Source organism: Phacochoerus africanus, chromosome 7, assembly GCF_016906955.1.
Source record: "Phacochoerus africanus isolate WHEZ1 chromosome 7, ROS_Pafr_v1, whole genome shotgun sequence".
In the NCBI taxonomy this organism is placed as follows: Eukaryota; Metazoa; Chordata; class Mammalia; order Artiodactyla; family Suidae; genus Phacochoerus; species Phacochoerus africanus.
Window position 1 is genome coordinate 26,907,240 of NC_062550.1, and position 24,030 is coordinate 26,931,269.

The window sequence follows — 24,030 nt, forward strand, 5'->3', positions numbered from 1 at the left end:
AGGGATCAAACCTGCAACCTCGTGGATCCTAGTTGGACTTGTTTCTGCTGCACCACGATGGGAACTCCCTGTTTGTTTTTTTTTTTTAATTAGAAATGGATTTTGTCAAAATCTTTTTCTGCATCTATTGAGAAGATCATATGGTTTTTATTCTTCAGTTTGTTAATGTGGTGTATCACACTGATTGATTTGCAGGTATTGAAAAATCCTCGCATCCCTGGGATAAATCCCACTTGATCATGGTGTACAAGCCTTTTAATGTATTGCTGGATTTGGTTTGCTAGAATTTTGTTGAGGATTTTTGCATCTATGTTCATCAGTGATATTGGCCTGTAATTTTCTTTTTTTGTGTGGTATCTTTGGTTTTGGTATCAGGGTGATGGTTGCCTCATAGAATGAGTTTGGGAGTCTTCCTTCCCCTACAATTTTTTGAAGGATAGGTGTTAGCTCTTCTCTAAATGTTTGATAGAATTTGCCTGTGAAGCCATCTGATCCTGGACTTTTGTTTGTTGGAAGTTTTAAAACCACAATTTCAATTTCAGTACTTGTAATTAGTCTGTCCATCTTTTCTATTTCATCTTGGTTTAGGCTTAGAAGATGGTACCTTTCTAAGAATTTATCCATTTCTTCTAGGTTGTCCATTTTATTGGCATATGTTTGCTTGTAGTAGTCTTTTATGATCCTTTGTATTTCCGTGATGTCAGTTGTAAGTTCTTTTTCATTTCTCATTTTATTGATTTAAGTCCTCTCTTTTTTTTCTTGATTAGTCTGGCTAAGGGTTTATCAATTTTGTTGACCTTTTCAGAGGACCACTTTTAGTTTCATTGATCTTTTTTATGGTTTTCTTCATTTCAATTTCTTTTCTTTCTTTTTTTTTTCTTTTTGTTTAGGGCCACGTTTGCAACATATGGAGGTTTCCAGGCTAGGGGTCAAATTGGAGCTACAGCTGCCACCCTACACCACAGCCACAGCAATGCAAGATCTGAACTGTGTCTGCAGTGCACACCACAGCTCACAGCAATGCCAGATCCTAACCTACTGACCGAGGCCAGGGATCGAACTTGCAACCTTTGTTCCTAGTCAGATTAGTTTCCGCTGTGCCACAATGGGAATCCCATTTCATTTATTTCTGCTCTGATTTTTATGATTTCTTTTGTTCTGCTAACTCTGGGTCTTGTCTATAGTTGCTTCTTTGTGAAGTTAGGTTATTTATTTGAGCTTTTTCTTGTTTCCTGAGGTAGGCTTGTATTGTTATAAACTTCCCTGTTAGAACTGCTTTTGCTGCATCCCATAGGTTTTGGATTGTTGTGTCTTTGTTGTCATTTGCTTCTAGGTACTTTTAAATCTCCTCTTTGATTTCTTCAGTGATCCATTGGTTGTTTAGTAGCATGTTGCTTAGCCTCCACATGTTTGTGGGGTTTTTTTGCAGCTTTTTCTTGTTGTTGACTTCTAGTTGTATAGCGTTGTGGTTGGAAAAGATGCTTGATGTGATTTCAATTTCCTTAAATTTACTGAGGCTTGATTTGTGGCCCAGAATGTCTTCTATCCTAGAAAATGTTCCATGTGCACTTAAGAAGAATGTGTATTCTGCTGCTTTTGGATGGAATGTTCTCTAAATATCTATTAAGTCCATCTGGTCTAATGCGTCATTTAAGGCCTGTGTTTCCTTGTTGATTTTTTGTCTGAATGGTCTGTCCATTGCTATACGTGGAGTGTTAAAAGTCCTCTGCTATTATTGTGTTATTATCAAATTCTCCTTGTAAGGTTGTTATCAGTTGCCTTGTATATTGAGGTGATCCTATGTTGGGTGCCTATAGATTTACAATTGTTATGTCTTCTTCTTGGATTGATCCTCTGATCATTATGTAATGTCCTTCTTTGTCTCTTATAATGTTCTTTATTTTAAGGTCTATTTTGTCTGATATGAGTATTGTTCCTCCAGCTTTCTTCTGATACCCGTTTGCATGGAATGTTTTCATTCATCCTCTCACTTTAAATTTGTATGTGTCTCTAGAACTAAAGTGGGTCTCTTGAAGACAGCATATATGTGGATCTTGTTTTTGTATCCATTCAGCCAGTCTATGTCTTTGGGTTGGGGTATTTAGTCCATTTAGATTTAAGGTAATTATTGGTATGTATGTTCTTAACTGCCATTTTGTTGACTGTTTCGGATTTGTTTTATTGGTCTTTTTCTTCCCTTCTGCTCTTGTTCTCTTCCCATGTGGTTTGATGACTATCTTTAGTGTTGAATTAGGATTGCCTTTTCTCACCTGTGTGTGTATCTATTGTATATTTTTTGGTTTGCAGTTACCCTGAAATTTTGATACATATACACACACAAGATCGTTTAAGTTGTTGGTCTCCTAATTGCAAATGCATCCCCGGGCTCCTGCATTTGTACCCTCCTCTTCCCACAATTTCTGATTTTGGTAGCATTTTGTGTGTGGATGATTTCCTACCTTTACTATATGTATGCCTTTACTGGTGAGCCTTGTCATTTGCAATATTTTTGTTTCTAGGTGTGGCCTTTTTCTTTTCCAGCTAGAGAAGTTCCTTGGTATTTGTTGTAAAGATGGTTTCGTGGTGCTGAATTCTCTTAGCTTTTGCTTGTCTGTAAAGCTTTTGATTTCTCCTTCAATGTGAATGAGAGCCTTGCTGGGTAGAGTAATCTTGGTTGAAGGTTTTTTCCTTTCATCACGTTAAGTATATCATCCACTCCCTTCTGGCTTGCAGAGTTTGTCCTGAAGAATCAGCTGATAACCTTATTGGGGTTCCCTTGTATGTTATTTGTTTCTTTTCCCTAGCCACCGGTTTCAGTATTTTCTCTTTGTCTTTAATTTTGGTCAGTTTGAATAATATGTGTTTTGGGGTGTTCCTCCTTGGGTTTATTTTATATGGTACTCCTTGTGCTTCTTGGATTTGAGTGAGTGATTCCTTTCTCATGTTAGGGATGTTTTCAGTCATTATCTCTTCAAATATTTTTTTCTTGCCCTTTCTCTCTCTCTTCTCCTTTTGGCACCCCTATAATATGGATGTTGTTGCATTTAACCTTGTCCCAGAGTTCTCTTAGACTGTCTTCATTTCTTTTCAATCTTTTTTTTTCTTTTCTGTTCTGCATCAGAGATTTCTGCTAGTCTGTCCTCCATTTCACTTATTTGTTCTTTTGCCTCCTGCATTCTGCTGTTGGTTGCTTCCAAAGAATATATTTCAGTTATTGTATTTTGGATCTCTACTTTCTTAATCCTTAATATCCTATTTCTTTGCTCATTGTTTCCTGTATTTTATCAATCTTTGCCTCCAGATTATTTCCCAGATCTTGAGTCATCTTCACTAATGTCTTTTTCACAGAGGTTGATAATCTCCAGATCACTTAGCTATTTTTTCTGGTGTTTTGTCTTATTCCCTTATATGAGTCATAATTCTCTGCCTTTTCCTTTTGTATAGATTTTTTTTTTTGGTGTGGCCTCCTTTTTGCAGACAATAGAGGTGTAGCCTCTCTTGCTTCTGATATCTGCCCCTCTTGTGGCTGAAGTTGGTATAGGGGCTTGCTATAGGCTTCCTCATGGGAGGGACTGGTGCCTGCCCACTGGTAGGTGGAGCTGATTCTTATCCCTCTGGTGGGTGGGGCTTTGTCTCTGAGTGAGATTAGAGGCTGGTTGTGTGCCTGGGGGTGTCTTTAGGCAGCCTGTTTGCTGATGTGTGCAGGGCTGTGATCCCACCCATATTATTGTTTGGCCTGGGGCTTCTCAGCCCTGATGAGTGGGACCATATTTTTCCAAAATGGCCACCTTTTGAGGAACACATACTGATGATTACTCCTGAGCCCCTTGCCTCCAATGTCCTTCCCTCACAACGAGCCACAGTCACCCCCGTTTTCCCAGGAGATCCTCCAAGAACTGCAGTCAGGTCTGACCCAGATTCCTATGGAGTCTGTTTGGCCTTGGGGCCCAGTGCACATAAAAGCCTGTGCACCTTGCAAGAATGAGGTCTCTATTTTCCACAGTCCCATAGACCTCTTATGCACAAGCCCCACTGGCCTTCAATGTCAAATGCTCCAGGGTCTCCTTCTCCCAATGCCAAGTCCTCAGGCATGGGGACCTGGTGTGGGGCTTAGAACTCTCACTTCTTTTTTTTTTAAATCATTGAATGGATTACACTTTATTTATTTATTTATTTTGTCTTTTTTGCCATTTCTTGGGCCGCTCCCACGGCATATGGAGGTTCCCAGGCTAGGGGTCTAATCGGAGCTGCAGCTGCCTGCCTACGCCAGAGCCACAGCAACGGAGGATCCGAGCCGCATCGGCGACCTACACCACAGCTCACGGCAACGCCGGATCCTTAACCCACTGAGCAAGGCCAGGGATCGAACCCGCAACCTCATGGTTCCTAGTCGGATTCATTAACCACTGCGCCACGACGGGAACTCCAGAACTCTCACTTCTGTAGGTGAGTCTGTGTGATACAGTTACCCTCCTGTCTGTGGGCTGCCCACACAGCTGTTACAGCATTGCTTATATCATGTAATCGCCCCTCCTACCATCTTTATGTGGCCTCCTCTTTGTCTTCTGGAGTAGGATATCTTTTTTTGACAGTTTGCAGTCTATTTGGTTGAAGGTTGTACAAGCAGTTGGTTGTTATTTTTTTTGCTTTTATGAGAGAAGGTGAGCTCAAGCCCTTCTATTCTGCCGTCTTAATCCCATCTTTCCTTTTTTTTTAAAGTCCATTTTGTCTGATGTGAGTATTGCAACTCCTGCCTTTTGTCATTTCTATTTATATTAAATATCTCTTTCCATTGCCTCATGTTCAGTCTTGTGTATCCTTTGCCCTAAGGGGGATCTCTTGTAGACAGCATATTGTAGGCTCTTGTTTTTTATCCAGTGTACCACTCTATGTCATCTGTTTGGAGTATTCAGTCCATTGACGTTTAAGGTAGTTATTGATAATATGTATTTATTGCCATTATAAACCTTATTTTCCAGTTGATTCTATGCTCCTCCTTTGTTTCTTTTTCTTTTTTTTGGTTGGATGATTTCCTTTTATTTTATGCTTGTGTTCTCTTTCAGTATTTGTGAATTTATTGTTTGGTTTTGATTTGTGGTTGCCCTGTTTTTTACAATGTTAATCCCTTCCTATATCTGCTTGCTTTAGACTGAGAGTCATATAGGCTCAAACACAGTCTTAAAAAAAGTCTAGATTTTCTTACCCTTCTTCTCCACATCTTATGATTTTGATGTTCTTGTATACATCTTCATGTTTATCAATTTGCTGTTCCTTGTATTTATCATCGTTGTCACAAGTAGGGTTTTTTTTTGTTTGTTTGTTTGTTTTCCTTTTAGATCTGTGTCCTGGCTTATTTAAGTGATTACTTTCTAATTGTGATTTTCTCCATTCTATATCTTCTTACTTCTTTTCTATTTGGAGGAGACTTTTCAGTATTTTAGAATGGGTTTAGTATTGCTGTATTCTTTTAGTTTTTGTTTGTCAGAGAAATTCTTTATTTCTCCTTCATTTTAAATGATTATCTTTCTGACTTTTCCATTTTAGAACCTTGAATGTATCTTTTTTTTTTTTTTTTTTTTGTCTTTTTAGGGCTGTACCTGCGGCATATGGAGGTTCTCAGGCTAGGGGTCATATCAGAGCTGCAGCTGCCGGCCTACACCACAGCCACAGCAATGCCAGATCCAAGCCATGTCTGTGACCTACACCACAGCTCTTGGCATTGCTGGATCCTTAACCCACTGAGTGAGGCCAAGGATTAAACCTGTGTTCTCATAGATACTAGTCAGATTCGTTTCTGCTGAGCCACAAGGGGAACTCCCAAGAACTTTGAATATATCTTGCCACTCCCTTCTGGCCTGTAGCATTTCTGTAGAGAAATCAGCTGATAGCCTATGGGTGCTCCCTTATAATTAAGCCTTTGTTCTTCTCTTGCTGACTTTAGAATTCTCTCCTTACCTTTAACTTTTGCCATTGGTATTATGTCTTGCTATAGGTTTGTTTGGGTGCAGCTGGTTTGGGGCTCTCTGTGCTTCCTATATCTTTTTTTTGGGGGGGGGGGCTTTTTAGGGCCACACCTATGGCATATGGAGGTTCCTAGGCTAGGGTCCAATTGGAGCTACAGCTGCCAGCCTACACCACAGCAATGCAGGATCCAAGCTGCATCTGCAGTCTACACCACAGCTCATGCCAATGCCAGATCCTTAACCCACTGAGCAAGGCCAGGAGTTGAACCTGGAACCTCATGGTTCCTCGTCGGATTCATTTCTGCTGCACCATGATGGGAAATCCTGCTTCCTGTATCTTGATATCTGATTCCTTCTTTAGATTTGGCAAGTTTCAAATGTATTTTCAATCCCCTTTTGTTTCTCTTCTACTTCTGCAACCCCTATTATGTGTCAATTGGAACGTTTTCTATTGTGCCAAATAGCTCCTATATCGCTTTCATTTTTTTTTTTTCCACTTGCCTTTCTGTCTGTTTGTCATGACTGGGTGATTTCCATTATCCTGTCTTCCAAGTAACTTATTCATCCCTCTGCATTATTCATTCTGCTGTTCATTGCCGTTAACTCAGCTTTTGTGTCTGCAAATGAATTTTCTAATTTTTCTTGGCTCCTCCTTGTAGTTTCTAGTTCCTTTTTAATGTAATATGCATTACTGTTGACATCTGCTCCTAATTCCTTTGGTATTTCCATTTCCTCCTTTTTGGACTCAAGTGTCAAGTGTCTGTTAGACTGCAGAAGTGAAGTCTATTTCATTGTTTGCTCCTTCAGGGGATTCTCCTTTTCTTTTAACTGGGAATGGTTTCTGTTCTTAATTTTTTTTTACTTTTTAGAGCTGCACCTGCAGCATATGAGAGTTCCTGGTCTAGGAGTCAAATCAGAGCTGCAGCTGCAGGCCTATGCCACAGCCATAGCAACGCTTGATCCAAGCCACTTCTGCAGCCTACATTGCAGTTTTCAGTAATGCTGGATCCTTAACTCACTGAGTGGGGCCAGGGATTGAACCTGTGTCCTCATGGAGATTTGTCAGGTTCTTCACCTGCTGAGCCACAGTAGAGCCACTCTACTATGCTTCTTTATTTTGCTTATGTTTTTCTTATTCTGTGAGTTTAGGGAGAACAATTATCTACTGTAGTCTTGGAGAGCTATTTACATGTGGGAATGTCCCTGGGTAGCTTGTGAGGGCTTACTGTTTTTTTGGTGTGAGGGCTGCTTTTGGTTTGGTTGCTTGCTGTTTCTTTCCTTACTGTGTGCAGACTGTTCCCCATGGTAGGGGTTGCGAAGGTATATGGCCTGTGTGTGCTTCCTGGAAGGTGGGGCAGTTGGCTGTGCCTGCAGGCAGCACCTGGTCACTGGGCCCTTGGCTGTGGTGAGGACCCATGTACAGGTGGGGGCGGCAGGCTGCTTCTGGTTGTAGGGCTTTTGGCAGAGCAGTGCCTCTCAAGGAAATGAGGGTGGTGCCCAGAAACCTTGGCAGTGGCAATGGCGGAGCATGTCGTTCCCATAGATTGGGGGCAATGAGTGGTGTTTGGCATCGACCCTGGAGGTGATTGACTACAGACAGTGCCTTTTCATGGGACCCTTAGTTGTCCCATGACAACCTCTGGAGTCTGAGACGGCTGCGGTGATTTGCACCCATCCCCATAGCCTGTGCAAGAGGTGCTCGCTGCCCAAGCGCCCGCGTGTTTGCAGAGAAAGAAGTTCCTATGGTGGTCTGTCCCACCCCCACCCCTTGCACTCCCCAACAAGGGCCCAGGCCTCCTTCAGCTGTGGCGCACTGCTCCCTGGCCCCCTCAGGCTGATTCCACAAAGCCAACACTAGTCCCCTCCCAGGAACTGATCTCTGTAGTCCGAGCCTCAGTGCGCAGCCCCTGCCCAAGTGTCTCAGGCTGTGGTGTGTGGGGCAGCAGAACTGATCGTCTGTGTGGCTCTCTCTCTGCTTTGCCCTCCTCAGTCCAGCAGCTCCGATTTTCTGTGAGGCTTCGAGGCTGCCTCTCAGTGCCGGCTGGTCTTTCTGTCAAGTGGCCTCCCAGGGTGCAGATTTCTTTTCCTCCTTCACAGCTCCCTCCCCAGAGTGCTGGTTCTGTCTGATTCCTTTTTTCTCTTCTTTTTTCCCCTTTTATTCTACCCAGTTATGTGGAGGGTTTCTTGCTCTTTTTGGAAGTCTAAGGGCTTCTGCCAGCGTTCAGTAGTTGCTCTGAACAAATCGTTCTACATGTAGATGGTTTTTATTGATGGGTTTGTAGGAGAAAGGGTGCACCACATCCAAGTCCCCTGCTGTCTTGATCCTGCCTCCTAGTTGCCTGTTTTTAAGCTTTATACTTGGAGCAATATGTAATACTTTGTCATTTTATGAAATCATACATGATATAGTCTGTGACTTCTTTTGTTCAATATTGTTAGAGTATTCTGTGTTGATATGTGTGCCACGGGTTTATTGTTTCACATTACATATTATTCCATTATATGTCTATACTAGAGTTTATCCTAGCTAATATTTAGTAGGAGTTCCCGTCGTTACTCAGTGGTTAATGAATCTGACTAGGAACCATGAGGTTGCAGGTTTGATCCCTATCCTAGCTAATATTTAAACATATTTTTTTCTTTTTACAGTCACACCTGTGGCATATGGAAGTTCCCAGGCTAGGGGTTGAATCACAGCTGCAACTGCGGGCCTTCACCACAGCCACAGCACTGCCAGATCTGAGTCACATCTATGATCTATGCCTCAGCTTGTGGCAACTTTGCATCCTTAACCCAGCGATCAAACCTGTGTCCTCTTGGACACTATGTCATGTTCTTAACCTGCTGAGTGACAATGGGAATTCCTATCCTATCTAATACTGATTGTTTCCAACTTTGTTATTGTGGACAATCCTGCTGTACACAGGCAAGAGTTACTCGAGGGTATCTGCCTGGAGTGAAATTGTTGGCTCATATCACATGCACACACTTGACTTTTAACAGCTAATGTCACTTTCCTGCTCTGGTTTCCAGTATAAAATACTCTTGTGGTTGCTCCTTTGTTAGCTCACCTTCCTCTACCAGCCCCTAAATGTTGAAGTCCCTTGGTATTAGAGCCCCTTCTTTTCTTATTCTATACTCTGCCAAGGGGATCTCACTTACCTTTCTAGCTCAGAGCTCTCTCTTGAACCATAGAGCCAAGTGTCCACTGAACACCTATACACTTGGATGTCTTAAAGGTACCTTAGATGTGACGTGTCGAAGTAAAAATTTTTACCATCTTCCATCCCCACCCAACTTGGTCTTTTAGTTTTACGTATCTCAGTGATGGTACCACCATCCATCCTATTACTCATCCTTGATACCTCTGATTGATTCCCTTTCCATATTCTGTCCATTATTAACTTAAAAAAATTGCACAACCTGAAAGTTGAGTTAGGTTTTACTTGGGGCAAAATTAGGACTTAAGACTGGGAGACAGCTTCTCAGGTAGCCCTGAGAAAAAAAACCACTCTGAGGAGGAAAGCGGGGAGCTAGGGTATATAGGCAGTTAGCAGGAACAAAAGATTACAGAAATCAGATTATCTCAAGAAATTCAGTACATTTCCATGGGAAGATGCAAAGGTCTGGGCTTACTGGAATCACTCCTTTGATGTACACTGCAGCTATGGGGCCAGTATTCTTTGTTTTCTTCCTGAGTTCCCTCAGGGCTCACCCTTGGGAGTGGCTGCACTCACAGATGACTGTGACATCTTTCATTTAGTCGACCTAACTGCAGCCAGAGAGGCAGTATTTCAGGCAGCTCTGCCACAGAGAGGAAAGGGGAACTATCTGTGATAAAGGTGAAGGGGGCGGGGCCTGCAGCATGCACACATTTTACAAAGTTTGCTCCTCCTCTTGTGAAGGTTACTACTAGTCACGAGGAGCAGACATCACCATGAAGGGTTTTAGTGTTATTCTGGATATGAGGAGATGCAAGAAGTAGGCTCATAAAGTCTTCTCCTAAAACTATCTAACTCTCTGAAGACATGCTCTTCCAGTTTTCCCAGAGCACAAAGTGCCTCACGCCTGGTCTCCACCCTGAGATCCCCTCGGGGTGCTGCAGGTCAGCTGCTACAGTGGCTCATGTTTTAATCCGTGTAGAGGCTGATGGCAAGTGCCAGACTTCAGTTCACACCATCATCAAATTTTGTCCACTTCACCTCCTAAATACCTGTTAGACTCCTGCCATCCTACCTCCAGTACTCTTCTCTTGCCTAGAATACTTCGCCTTCAACTAGTCACTGTGTATCCAGTTTTGATTATCTTTTGCTTATTTTTCAAACTATGGTCAAAAGGATTAAAAACAAAAACACCCCTTTCTTTCCTGTCAGAAGAGTGACTTGGCTGTTTAGCAGCCTTATCTCATGCTGGCCACCTCCAACTTTGTGCTCCAGGACTACTCGCCTGCTTTCAGCTTCTCAGTCATTCTAGCCCCTCAACCCTCCCCCTTCTGTTGGTGTATCTTGTTCTGTCTGGAATGCTGCCTTCCCCTCTCCTCAGATTTAACTCCTATTCATCTGTTAGATCCCAGTTTAAAACATTCCTTCTGCAGAGAAGGCTTTCCCAACTCTCCAGACCAGATCAGATCTCATTGTATGTATTTCCTGACAATCTTGGTTTTTCTTATGGCAACTGTCATTGCATGTGCTTAAACATTTTGGTAAGTATTTATGTCTCAGTGGATTATAAATCTAATATTAATCTAATATTATAAATATCAATAGGCCTTAATAGTTGAATGAATGTATATAAAATATCTGGGACAATATATACAATATCCCAGTGTCTGGCACATAATAAGTACACAGTAAGTGGAAACTATCATTTTTAGGACCCCTCATGGCCTTATTATTCTCATAGATCCTGCTCAGTGTGCTGTTGGCTTTTTGTACTCCTTTCAGAAGCTCCTGGCAATTCTAGTAGAATGGGACAGTTTGGTATTCCTTGTTCATTCAGAAACTTGATAAGAAGCATTTTACATATTCTTGTTTAATTCTCACAATTCTATAATCTAGGTACTCTACGTCATCTCCTTTTCATGGTTGAGAAAAATGAGGCATAGAAAGCTTAAGAAACTTGCCCAACGTCACTTTTTTTTTTTTCTTTTTAGGCCTGTACCTGTGGCAAAGTTCCCAGGCTAGGGGTTGAATTGGCGCTGCAGCTGCAAAGCCTACAACAACACAGCCACAACAACTTGGGATCTGAGCTGTATCTGCAACCTACACCACAGCTCATGGCAACACTGGATCCTTAACCCACTGAGTGAGGCCAGGGATTGAACACACATCCTCATGGATCTTAGTTGGGTTTGTTACTGCTGAGCCACAATGGGACCTCCCCAAAGTCCCCTTTTAATATAAGGCTGTGAAGCCCAAACAGACTGGTACAGTCAACCGAGTGATGATGGTTTTTGAGTAAATGTCCTTAATCTAAGACCTGTGAAATCCAGAGAAGGGAGAACTTAGCCATTGAGGAAGGCTTCATGGAGCGTGTATGGTTAAGACCAGCCCTGATGGGGGGGAGGGTGTGGGGGTTGATAGAGAAGAGGCAGGAGAGGCATTCCCAAGCAGATGAGAAGATGGAATCTGCAAAATGAGAGTAGATCTTAGGAAATAACCAAACTCCTCTTATTTTGTTGCCTCTTAGATTGTTTTGTGCCAGAATAACATCCGGAATCAGGCTCATATGAACAGAGTGGTCACCCATGAACTCATTCATGCATTTGATCATTGTCGTGCTCATGTGGACTGGTTCACCAATATCAGACATTTGGCCTGTTCTGAGGTAGGTTTTACCATAGAAGATACTTGTTTTCCCTAGAACATTGTTGTATGTTTGAATATTTTCTTCAACTGTGACATATTCCTTTTTTTTTTTTTTTTTTGCCATTTCTTGGGCCACTCTAGCGGCATATGGAGGTTCCCAGGCTAGGGGTCCAATTGGAGCTGTAGCCACCGGCCTACGCCAGAGCCACAGCAACATGGGATTGGAGCCTCGTTTGCAACCTACAACCACAGCTCATGGCAACGCCAGATCCTTAACCCACTGAACAAGGCCAGGGATCGAACCAGCAACCTCATGGTTCCTAGTCGGATTAACCACTGAGCCATGATGGGAATTCCCATATTCCTTTTCTTGTAACTCCACATTGATCTTTCATTTTTAACTATTGAATACAATGAGATACTAGAGACATTTTAAGTATCTTTTTAGAATTGTTTTGAATATAACCTTTAAACCCTAATAACAGTGATGACTTAATAAAAAACTTTTTCCTGTAGAATAAACCATATACTATAAAAAATATTTATAGGAGTTCCCATCGTGGTGCAACAGAAACAAATCCGACTAGGAACCATGAGGTTGCAGGTTTGATCCCTGGCCTTGCTCAGTGGGTTAAGGATCTGGCACTGCCGTGAGATGTGGTGTAGGTCACAGATGTGGCTTGGATCCTGCGTTGCTCTGGCTCAGGCGTAGGCGGGTAGCTACAGCTCCGATTAGACCCCTAGCCTGGGAATCTCCATATGCCGTGGGTGTGGCCCTAAAAAGCAAAAAAAAAAAAAAAAAGTATATATATATATATATATATATATATATATATACTTATTTATAGTTTAAAAACATGTACAGTGTTCTGTTTGTGGCTTATTTGTGCTGCCTTCCTTAGGTAAAGCTGCTTGCTTACAGAGAGTAAACATTTAGTCTAAAAAATACACCATAGAAAAACATTTATTGTTACATGTTTGTCATTTTGCTCTCAGAAGTACACACACACATATTTTGCTAGAGAGACATTTGTATTTCGTACTTGTATTTCATTAATCGAAGAGGGCAATGTGCTGAAAAAAAAAAAAAACCAAAAAATTAATAAATTTTAAGCTCCTACTTTATAACTTATTTTCTCTTTCCCTTAAAATTAACAAGCAGCCCCATTGCATCTACCTACAACTCGTTATTTGAAAGAAAGACAAATCTGAGTTTTTAAATATTTCTGTCTCTTGGATATCATGAGAATTAGTGCTTGTTAGCTAGTTAAAATGTGTTAAGTACTTTGAGCTCACCAGAGGCATGAAGCCACATTATTATAGAAGTAACAATGAGTGGGCCATTCTGATAGCAGTGAACCATCAAAGATGTGACCACTTTGGCTGTAGAATCTATGTGGGTGGTTCCATGACTTTTTCACCATTTATCCTGCCCTTAATCTCACAGATATAAGCAAATTGGAAAATATGTACTAACTTCAGGCTGTTAAGTTCATAGCATGATTAGTTTGGAATGTTATTGATTCTTTGTATGACTCCAGGGCTCTGGAGGAAGGTCACAAACTGACATGGGTTTAAGGGAAGGTTCAAGAGAGTTTTAATGATGTGGGCTGGGTGGTTCATGTGCCTAACAGGTCTTAAAGAACTGATGTATTCAGTTTTAAGCTTACGCTGAAACTCAGCTTGTGGATCTTTGGAAGAATGCTTTCTTCTTTTTTTTTTCTTTTTTTTGTCCTTTTTGCTATTTCTTTGGGCCACTCCCGCAGCATATGGAGGTTCCCAGGCTAGGGGTCGAATCGGAGCTGTAGCCACCGGCCTACGCCAGAGCCACAGCAACGTAGGATCCGAGCCGCGTCTGCAACCTACACCACAGCTGACGGCAACGCCGGATCCTTAACCCACTGAGCAAGGGCAGGGACCGAACCCGCAACCTCATGGTTCCTAGTCGGATTCGTTAACCACTGCGCCACGACAGGAACTCCGGAAGAATGCTTTCTTGAAGTCCTTTGATAATTTCTAGAAGTGTTTGTATCTTCTAGAGAGCGTAATCTGTAACTCTGAGGTCCAACTCTTTGACTTTTGGTTCCAGAAGAAATTAGTTCTGGAGTTCCTGCTATGGCTAGTGGGTTAAGAATCTGACTGCAGTGGCTCGGGTTGATGTGAAGGTGTGGGTTCGATCCCTGGCCCAGTGCATTGGGTTAAAGGATTAGCGCTGGCATTGGCTCAACTGCAGCGTAGGTTGCAGCTGTAGCCTGGATTCAGTTCATGATCCCGGAACTTCCATGTGCTGTGGGTGCAGCCATGTAAAAAAAAGAAATTGGTTTTGTCAGTAGGGCTCCAGTGGAAATATACGAAAATTTTCTTTGGGTACCTGATTGCCACCACTATATTTGGTATTGTCTAGCATAGCTCCTGGGTCTCTGCTGTTTTTAATTTAAGAAGTTCATAAGCCAATAGAGTTTAAAAAAGTCTTATAGATACTCTGTCCTCAGAAAACATGCTCATTTTATATTCTTTTACAATTAAACCAGTTGATATAAAGGTATAAAGGCACAAGTGCTCATTCTCTTTTTATTTGCCTTCTCTTTGTAATAGGTTCGAGCTGCTAACCTTAGTGGAGACTGCTCACTTTTAAATGAAATATTCAGGTTACATTTTGGATTAAAACAACATCATCAGGTAAAACCTAACATATGAAATCACTTACCATCAAGAATGCTATGAGTAGAAATAATGAATAGAGAAAACAGAAATGAGAAGTACATTTAGCATTTGAAAGAACTACTTATAAGAATGCAAAATGTAAGAATTCTTATTGTGGCTCAGTGGGTTAAAAACCCAACTCGTATCCATGAGGATTTAGGTTTGATTTCTGGCCTCGCTCAGTGGGTTAAGGATCTGGCGTTGCTGTGAGCTGTGGTGTAGTCTGCAGCTGCAGCTCAGATTCGACCCCTGGCCCAGGAATTTCCATATGCCACAGGTGTGGACTTTAAAACAAACAAACAAAATGTATACCATTTAGGCCAAATAGATGGAATTCAGTTGGTTCTACTGTATAATTACAGGCAAGCTGTATGACAGAGTATTTTATGGTGAAAAGACCTGTGACCTTGTTCTTAGGATACTTGTGGGTGGGGGGTAGATAAGGAAGGGAAGTGAAATCACTGCCTGTCTTACTTTTATCCTAGCAGTTCTGGACTTAACATTTTGAAACCATCACAGTATTTTTCAGACAAAAAAGTAATACCTATCAGAACAGAGACTGCACTGCAGCACAAGTTAGGGCTGTGTACTTAGCACATCTTTAAAGGCTGTATGATGTGACAGCAAAGCTTTGGATCAGCACCAAATTGATTCTGATGTGCTGAGTTGAGTGAAATTTTGTAAACAAAACAAAATTAAAACAGGAATAAAACTATAGGCAAGATCATCCTGCTACAAAGCCAGGTCCAAGATAGATGGACACAGGGAGAGGAAGTTTAGAATTGATGGATTGATAAAGAATGGGTAGTTCCCATTGTGGTGCAGTGGAAACGAATCTGACTAGGAACTATGAGGTTGCGGGTTTGATCCCTGGCCTCGCTCAGTGGGTTGGGGATCTGGCATTGCTGTGAGCTGTGGTGTAGGCTGGCAGCTGTAACTCTGGTTGGACTCCTAACCTGGGAACCTCCATATGCTGCAGGTGCAACCCTAAAAAGACAAAAGACAAAAAAAAAAATGTGAACGGTTCCACCCATCACCTATGAAGGGGCTCCATGTCCACACTTAGGAGAAAGGCTGGTCAGAGCTTTTTCTATGGGAAGAGGCTGCTGGGCATTTGGAGAGGTGCATGGACATCAGGATAGCTGTTTCAAAAAAGGACAGGTGGGGAACAGGAAGGCCCTTGGTTTTCCAAAGTAGAGAGTAACTCAACGCGGGGGAGGAAGATGGAAAGTCACAACAAACTACTAAGAGAAATTGTGAACTCAGTGAAAGGGAGCTGGAAGGCAATCCTGGGTCCAGGACAGGGCTGAGAAGCTTTCAGCCTGTGCCAAGTCAGGTTAGTGATGTGCTGTGTGGCTTCGTGTACTCTGGTCCCTGTTCATCTGGTAAACTGTGCACCTGACTGGGCGGTGTGTTCTGGCTCTCAGTGGAAAGGGTGGGAATGGACTGAGCATCAGCACATCCCAGAGAAGAGGCTAATGCACTGAAGGTTTTCGATTCATGGCCTGGAATCTTTGCAAGACAAATATCCCCTCTTTTCACCTTGGGTAGCAGCAGCAAATGAATAGCAGTGGGATGGGAAATATGTGGAGGTGGTTGGGGGAAAAGAGTGTCTTAGAAAACAGAGTCCCTACTTTTGTATTGCAGGTGCCCAAGAAATAAACATCGATTAGAATAACTCATTGTAAAAATTGCACTTTTAACAGAAATGTATTACATTTGGAAAGAATTAAATCTGAATTGTGATCTATACTTGAGCCTCTCCAACCTCGGAGGTGCCAGGGAACTCATGTTTTCTAGCATTTTACTACCTGCAAGGGAGCCCTTTCTTCTTTCTGGCAATTGCTGTCATGGCTGTAATGGTTGCTTTCTCCCCTTATTCCTCTGAGCCTGGGGTTTATTTTTTAAATCAGCATTTGGTTCTTAGGTTGAAAAGCACTGGTTTATTGTCCAATAATAGCAGGCAGGCTGATCCAAGCCAGAATAAAACTGGGAACACCAAGGAAATCAGTGATTGGCAGGCTTACAACCTGTGTTTGGTTATGTTTCAGGAAAAGGTTAAATGCTGTTCTTGAGTTTCCATTTGGAGAAATAAATGGGTTTAAAGCTCCTCAAGAATTGGAATGGCCAACCTCACCTTTCTTAAAATATTAGAGTACTGAGAAATTCTAGTCTATTAATCTGTAACTTTAGCTAACTTATTCTTTTAGGTAGAGAGCTTAAATACTCATGCAACGAACACTCAGGAAAAAAAAAGTTGATTTTTTTTTTCCTTGAAAAATTAGGACACCTTCAAATTTTGCGTGTATATATGTGTGGTTTCCTGTTGCCTCCAGGGGAAATGCCCCTCTCGAAGGAAAAGTTACCTAGCATTTGGTCAGTTGAAAAGTTAAGCAAGAGAGGCACAGAAGTAAAGCACATTTCAGATTTATTTAAATTAAAAATAAACTTAACCGGCACCTAATTTATAGACTTTCTGGTTTTATAAATTGGGAGTTATTGTTTGGTAGATGCTACCTAGAATTTCAGAGAATGACATCTGCTTATATTTATTGGGAAAGATGAGAAGAAGGGAAGAGGTCTTACTTACACCTAAATAATTTTATTTTTTGGTTTTTAGGGTCGAACCCCAGGCATATGGAAGTTCCCAGGCTAGGGGTTGAATCAGAGCTATAGCTGCCAGCCTACACCACAGCCACAGCAACTCAGGATCTGGGCCACTTCTGCCACCTACAGCAATGCCAGATCCTTGACCCACTAAGTGAGGCCAGGGATCAAATCCACATCCTCATGGATACTAGTCGGAGTTGTTTCCGCTGTGCCACAATGGGAACTCAACCTAAATAATTTTAGATTGAGCTAAACATGCTCCATAATTTAGTGATTCTTCTTTGGAATGACAAGAAATTAATTTTGACTGTGGTTCAGACTGTATCTATAAAGTTATTTCATGATTAAAATTTCATAGAAAATTAAAACCACGTACCTTTTCTTGCTCCTTAGACTTGTGTGAGAGACAGAGCCATTCTTTCTATCCTGGCTGTTAGGAACATAAGCAGAGAAGTCGCTCAGAAGGCTGTTGATGAAGTTTTTGAATCTTGTTTCAATGACCACGAACCTTTTGGAAGGATCCCTCATAACCAGACCTATGCAAGATATGCTCATAGAGACTTTCAGAACCGGGATCGGTACTATTCAAATATATGAAGGCAGTGACACTTTTATATCACAGAGCTGCAGTGATCATGAAAAAAAAATTGTGGTTCCCAAGTGGACAAACATATAAAACGTAAGTCATCAATTAAATACACAGAAGACACCAAAGATGCTGATTCTAGCATATGATCAGGAAAAGTAACTGTGGTAAGAAATGAAACTGCCTTGGGAGTTCCTGCCATGGCACAGTGGTTAAGAATCTGACTGCAGCGGCTCGGGTCACTCCAGAGGTGTGCATTCGATCCCCAGCCTGGCGCAGTGGGTTAAAGTGGTGTTGTGGCAGTTGCAGCTCAGGTTCAGTCCTTGGCCTGGGAGCTGGGTGTGGCCATTAAAAAAAAAAAAAAAAAAAAAAAAAGAAAGAAACTGCTGTAAACTCCAAGGCAGACATTTTTGTAGCTATTTGGTAAATAAGGCAAATAAATTGCATTTTAAAAAAGTACACTGTATAAATTTTTAATGACTGATTTGTTTTTATTACATGTAATTATTTTAAAACTCGATTATGAAACCCTTATATGATGTTGATTGGTGACCAGTGTTGGTATTTACATTAACTGTAAAGAAAGATGTACCAATCTCACTAGAAGATGTTTGCGATTGATTGAAACATTTAAAGAATGAAAACTGGGACTAATTCAGTGATCCCATAAAATTTATTCCTGTTTGGTATAATTTACCTTAAAAATAATTGAATGCAGGTGGAGAGTGGGGTGGAGGATGCAGGTGGAGAGTGGGGTGAAGGTATAAATTAAACAAGATGGCAGAATATTGGTCATTGTCAAAACTGATGGGTACAAGGATATTCATTATACTATTCTGTGAATGTTGTAAATGTTTGAAATTTTCCACAATAATTTTTCTAAACTGGAGGAAATCAGTTAAAGTAAGACACACTGCATTCTGAATGCTATAATCTTTTTTTAAAAATGAGAACTAGTAGAGCCACACAGTCTCTGCTAGGCAGGAAACGGAGTGCTAAATAATTAGAAAAATTCTTGTTTTGTTCATTTTGGCCCTTGGGAAAGAGAAGGAAGGGCAGACTGAAGAATGAAACAGGATAATCGGGGTCTGCAGCAACCAGACCAGGCTATTTCAATTATTCAGCTTCCTCTGCTCAAGGGGATAGAGATATCCAGGCAAGATATTACCAAACCTAGTTATTTGTTAATTAAATTCACTTCAGAGCAATACCCTAAGTGCATAATTAATTAAATGTTAATTTATGCTGATGATAATACAACACTTGAATTTTGAACTTTTCCCCCCCGAGTTTAAAATATTTGAGAAGCAAGAGCTAAGTGTTCTGCTAATAACTTGCATTTTTCTCACATTATTTTCTATTTCTTCTCTGAGTTCTAGTCCCAACTTTTATAATGCAAGTGTTAGAGTTCCCAAGAGCAGATTTAGACTATCTGGGATTTTACAGGGATAATACTATTTCTTCAGCAGGTACCAAGGCTCAGTCAAAGGAAAAAAAATTAACATCCTAAGTGGCAAGTAGCAGTTTCTCTGAGTGCTAACTTCATTTGTACTGCCTCATACCCAAGGTGATAAAATAAGGGGGAAAAAGATTAAAATGGGTCAAGAAAACTCTCCTAACGTAATGCTTCTTTTTCTGAAAATTAGTAAGTCATAGTCCCCGAGCAAAGGCCCAAACTGTATAGATGTACCTTCCAGATCTGGATCTGCAGGGTCAAAGCCAAAGACATATCTGGAGGGGCCAGGCTGGCCACTGGAGTGGCCACTTAGTAGGAGGCCGAAGTGGCTGGACTCAGGGCTCACTAAGGGGACCACAGCTGCCCCTCATTCTTCCAACCACTGCATGAGGAGGAGAATCAATCCGTGGGAGAAAACAGACATTGCATTACTTCACTAAATAATTATTATTATTGTCTTTTTGCCATTTCTAGGCATATGGAGGTTCCCAGGCTTGGGGTCGAATCGGAGCTGTAGCTGCCAGCCCTACACCACAGCCACAGCAATGCGGGATCTGGGCCGTGTCTGCAACCTATACCACAGCTCATGACAACGCCGGATCCTTAACCTACTGAACAAGGCCAGGGATTGAACCCACAACCTCATGGTTCCTAGTCGAATTCGTTAACCACTGAGCCACAACGGGAACTCCTTAGTTCACTAAATAATTATTAAGCACTGACTGTCTGTGATGTACTGATGTAGGCACTAGGGATACTGAAGTGACCAGTGTGAATTGGATCTTTGTCATTGAAGGGAACAACCACACCAAAAAGAAGTGCCAGGTAATTTGGGGAGATAAAATTTGGCACCCAACCTAGAGGAAGTGACTTTTAAACTAAGACCTGAGTATGGGAGGAATAAACAGGTCAGGGAGGTACGGAAGGAGGCCTGCAGAGTCTCTGCAAGACATGTGCGAAGGAAGGCCTTCAAAGGGGACAGGGACAGTGAGAGAAGGACTTTGGACAGGGATCATGTGGAACAAAGTACCTGGTCCTTAGGGAAACTAGTACCCAGTTCCCAGGAAGAAGAGATGCTCTGTGACTTGAGTGTCAAATGAAAAGGCAAACAGTGGGAAAGAATGAAATATTCTGTAGGGAGTTCCCGTCGTGGCTCAGTGGTTAGCGAATCTGACTAGGAACCATGAGGTTGTGGGTTCGATTCCTGGCCTTGTTCAGTGGGTTAAGGATCCAGCGTTGCCATGAGCTGTGGTATAGGTTGCAGACACGGCCCAGATCCCGCATTGCTGTGGCTGTGGTGTAGGGCCGGCAGCTACAGCTCTGATTTGACCCCTAGCCTGGGAACCTTCATGTGCCGTGGGAGCAGCCCTAGAAAAGACAAAAAGACAAAAGAATGAAATATTCTGTAAATGGTTTGGAGAAAACTGGAGACATCTGGAAAAAATTAAGTTAAATCCCTCACTCATTTCTATACCGAAATAAGTCCTAAAGATTTTAAAGATGTTAATAGAAAGGAAAGCCATAAAAATATCAGAACATGGGAGAATTAAAAAAAATAATCTTAGAATGGGACAGCCTAAAGTAACATAAAAATCATAAAAGGTGATATTAATATACCTAACAGCTTTTTCTTTTTTTTTTTTTGGCTTTTTAGGGCTGCACTTGTGGTGCACTGCTGCACTGCTCCCGCGGCATATGGAGGTTCCCAGGCTAGGGGTCACATTGGAGCTGCCGCTGCTGGCCTACACCACAGCCACAGCCACAGCAACTTGGGATCCCAGCTTCGTCTGCGACCTACACCACAGCGCATGGCAGTGCCGATCTTTAGTCTACTGAGCAAGGCCAGGGATCAAACCTGCATCCTCATGGATACTAGCTGGGTTCTTAACCTGCTGAGCCAAAACAGGAATTCCTTAACAGCGTTTTTTCAATCTTCAAAAAAAAGTTAAAGATAGTCCTTGGTGGCTCAATGGGTTAAGGATCCTGCTCTTGTCACTGCAGTGGTATGGGTTCAACCCCTGGGCATGGGAACTTCCAGATGCTGTGTGCAGCCCCCCCCCCAAAAAAAAAGTTGAAGATAAAAATATTTTCAACACCATATCATGAAAGATGTTATTCATAATAAAGTAATGACTCTTTATATTAAAAAACCACTCAACAGAAAAATGACCAAATAACATGAACAGAAATTAGACCAATAGGTGCCTTTTTAGGCATAAGACTTATGTGACCTTAATCATAATAAAAGATATATAAACTGTGACATACTATTTTCATCTAAGAGACTTAAAAAGATCAAAAATATGACATACATTAAAGAGCTTTGGGGTTCCCATCGTGGCTCAGCAGAAACAAATCTGACTAGTATCCATGATGACACAGGTTCAATCCCTGGCCTCACTCAGTGGGTTAAAGATCTGGCATTGCTATCAACTGTGGTGTAGGTCTCAGACGTAGCTTGGATCCCTCATTGCTGTGGCTGTAGTGTAGGCTGGCACCTGCGGCTCCAGTTCGACCCCTAGCCTGGGAACCTCCATATATGCCTTGAGTGCAGCCCTAAAAATAAATAAGTAAAATAAACTAAAGAGCTTCTGCACAACAAAGGGACCCATTAACAAAATGGAAGGCAACCTACTGAATAGGAAAAATATTTGCAAACCTGGAGTTCCTGCTCTGGCGCAGTGGGTTGATGATCCAGTGTTGCTGCAGCTGTGGCATAGGTCACAGCTCTAGGAACTTCCATATGCCAAGATGCAGGGAAAAATAAAATTGCAAACCATATCTGATAAGGGATTAATATCCAAAACATATCAAAAACTCATACAACTCAATAGCAAAATCTTCCAAACAGCCCAATTAAATAGGCAGAGGATCCGAATAGACATTTTTCCAAAGAAGATATAGAGACAAGCCAGCAGGCATCCCTCATCATCTTGGAAATACAAACCCAAACCACAATGGGATTATCACCTCATGCTATTAGAATGACTATTATAAAGAAAAGAAGTAACATGTTGGTGAGCATGTGGAAAAAAAGGAACCCTGTGCACTGTTGGTGGGATTGTAAATTGGTGCAGCCATTATGGAAAAAAGTATGGAGATTTTTCACAAAATTAAAAATAGGAGTTTCCGTTGTAGCATAGCAGAAACGAATCCAACTAGGAACCATGAGGTTGCTGGTTCGATCCTTGGCCTTACTCAGTGGGTTAAGGATCCGGCATTGCCGTGAGCTGTGGGGTAGGTGGCAGACACGGCTCGGATCCTGCATTGCTGTGGCTGTGGCGTAGGCCAGCGGCTGTAGCTCTGATTAGATCCCTAATCTGGGAATCTCCATATGCCTTGGGTGTGGCCCTAAAAAATAAATAATAAAAGTAGAACTACCAGGTGATCCAGTAGTTCCACCTTGGGGTATTTACCTGCAGACAACCAAAACACTAACGTGAAAAGATATATGTACCCCTGTGTTCATTGCAGCATTATTTACCATAGCTGATATATTGCAACAACCTAAATGTCTATTGATATTATGTGTGTGTGTGCCTATACATATATATGAATATTATTCAGCCATAAAAAAGAAATCTTGCCACTTTTGATAACATGGATGGATCATCCTCAGTGAATCAACCTCAGAGGCATTTTGCTAAGTGAAATCAGTCAGAGAAAGACAAAATCTGTATGTTATCACCTATATGTGGAATCTAAAAAAGCAAAAAACAAAACTTCAAATGACTGATGGTTGCCTGAAGCAGGGGGTGGAGGGTGGGGTGGGAGAAATGGGTAAAGGGGGTTAAGAAGTACAAACTTCCAGTTATAAATGTAAGAAATTAGTCACAGGGATGTGATAGACAGCATGGTGACCATAGCTAACAACCCTATACTGCATGCAGCCGTCCCCTTACCTGTGGGGGATATGTTCCAACACCCCCCCTCCAAGGATGCCTGCAACCTTGTGTAGGACTGAACTTTCTATACACTGTGTCCTTTCCTATACTTATGTACTTATGATAAAAATTAGGCACAGTGAACGATGAACAGCAATAATAGAACAATTTTAACAATGCACTGTAATGAAAGTTATCTGAATATGGTCTCTCTCACAATATCTTATTGTACAAATTTCATGCCTGTCTATCCTACCTAAGCACTTATCACACATGGTGGCCATAACTTTTGCAGTTTGAGGCATCACAGCAAAACTAGCACAATTTTTTTCCTTCTTCACAATTGAATGGGTAGATTTGTTCTCACTGTAGGTCTTAGCAACCTCAACATATGATTTTTTTTTTTAATAAGTGAAGAACTTTTCAACTGTTCATTTAAAGGAAGTATTTTATGGCTTCTCTTTGGGAGGTCTGAATTGCCAGCATCACTGCTTTTGCACTAGGGCCATTATTAAGTCAAGTAAGGGTTATTAACACAAGCCCTAAGATACCATGATGGTTGACCTGAAAACCAAGTTAACTATCAAGTGACTCGTGGGTGGGATATGATGAACAGAGATGGTTCATGCCCCATGTAGGACGGATTGGGACAGCATGAAATTTCATCATGCTACTCAAGCTGGTGCACAATTTAAAACATTTCTGGAGTTTTCTATTTAGTATTTTTGACCATGGGTAACAAACTGTGGATAAGAGGGGACTAAAATGTATTTGAAAGTTGCTGAGAGTGAATCTTAAAACTTCTCATCACAAGAAAAAGAATTTTGGGAGGGGTAACTCTATAAAGTGATGGATGATATTACGACCATCACCTTATGGAGTTACCCCTTCAAATTTATTGTGTTGATCATTTCATAATGTCAAATTGTTTTGTAAACCTGAAGCTAATTTAATAAAAATAAATACAGAAAGACATTCTCACCTACTGTTAGGGCATAACTGACTATAACCTCTAAGGAAA

General features: G+C 41.5%; 1 protein-coding gene across 10 annotated transcripts in view; it reads left to right on the top strand.

Annotated features, from left to right (window-relative positions):
- ATP23 (ATP23 metallopeptidase and ATP synthase assembly factor homolog) overlaps nt 1-18,128 on the top strand; it is a 120,411-nt gene extending 102,283 nt beyond the window's left edge. For 6 of the 10 annotated variants that reach the window (XM_047787078.1, XM_047787077.1, XM_047787080.1 and 3 more), the window contains 3 exons: nt 11,652-11,789; nt 14,366-14,449; nt 17,477-17,925. In XM_047787078.1, the coding sequence (XP_047643034.1) occupies nt 11,652-11,789; nt 14,366-14,449; nt 17,477-17,680 (426 nt within the window). In that variant the 3' untranslated portion in view covers nt 17,681-17,925. Of the gene's footprint in view, nt 1-11,651; nt 11,790-14,365; nt 14,450-17,476 lie in introns of all 10 variants that reach the window. The other 4 variants (XM_047787083.1, XM_047787086.1, XM_047787085.1 and 1 more) reach the window with 2 other exon arrangements.
- Nucleotides 18,129-24,030: the final 5,902 nt, after the last annotated feature.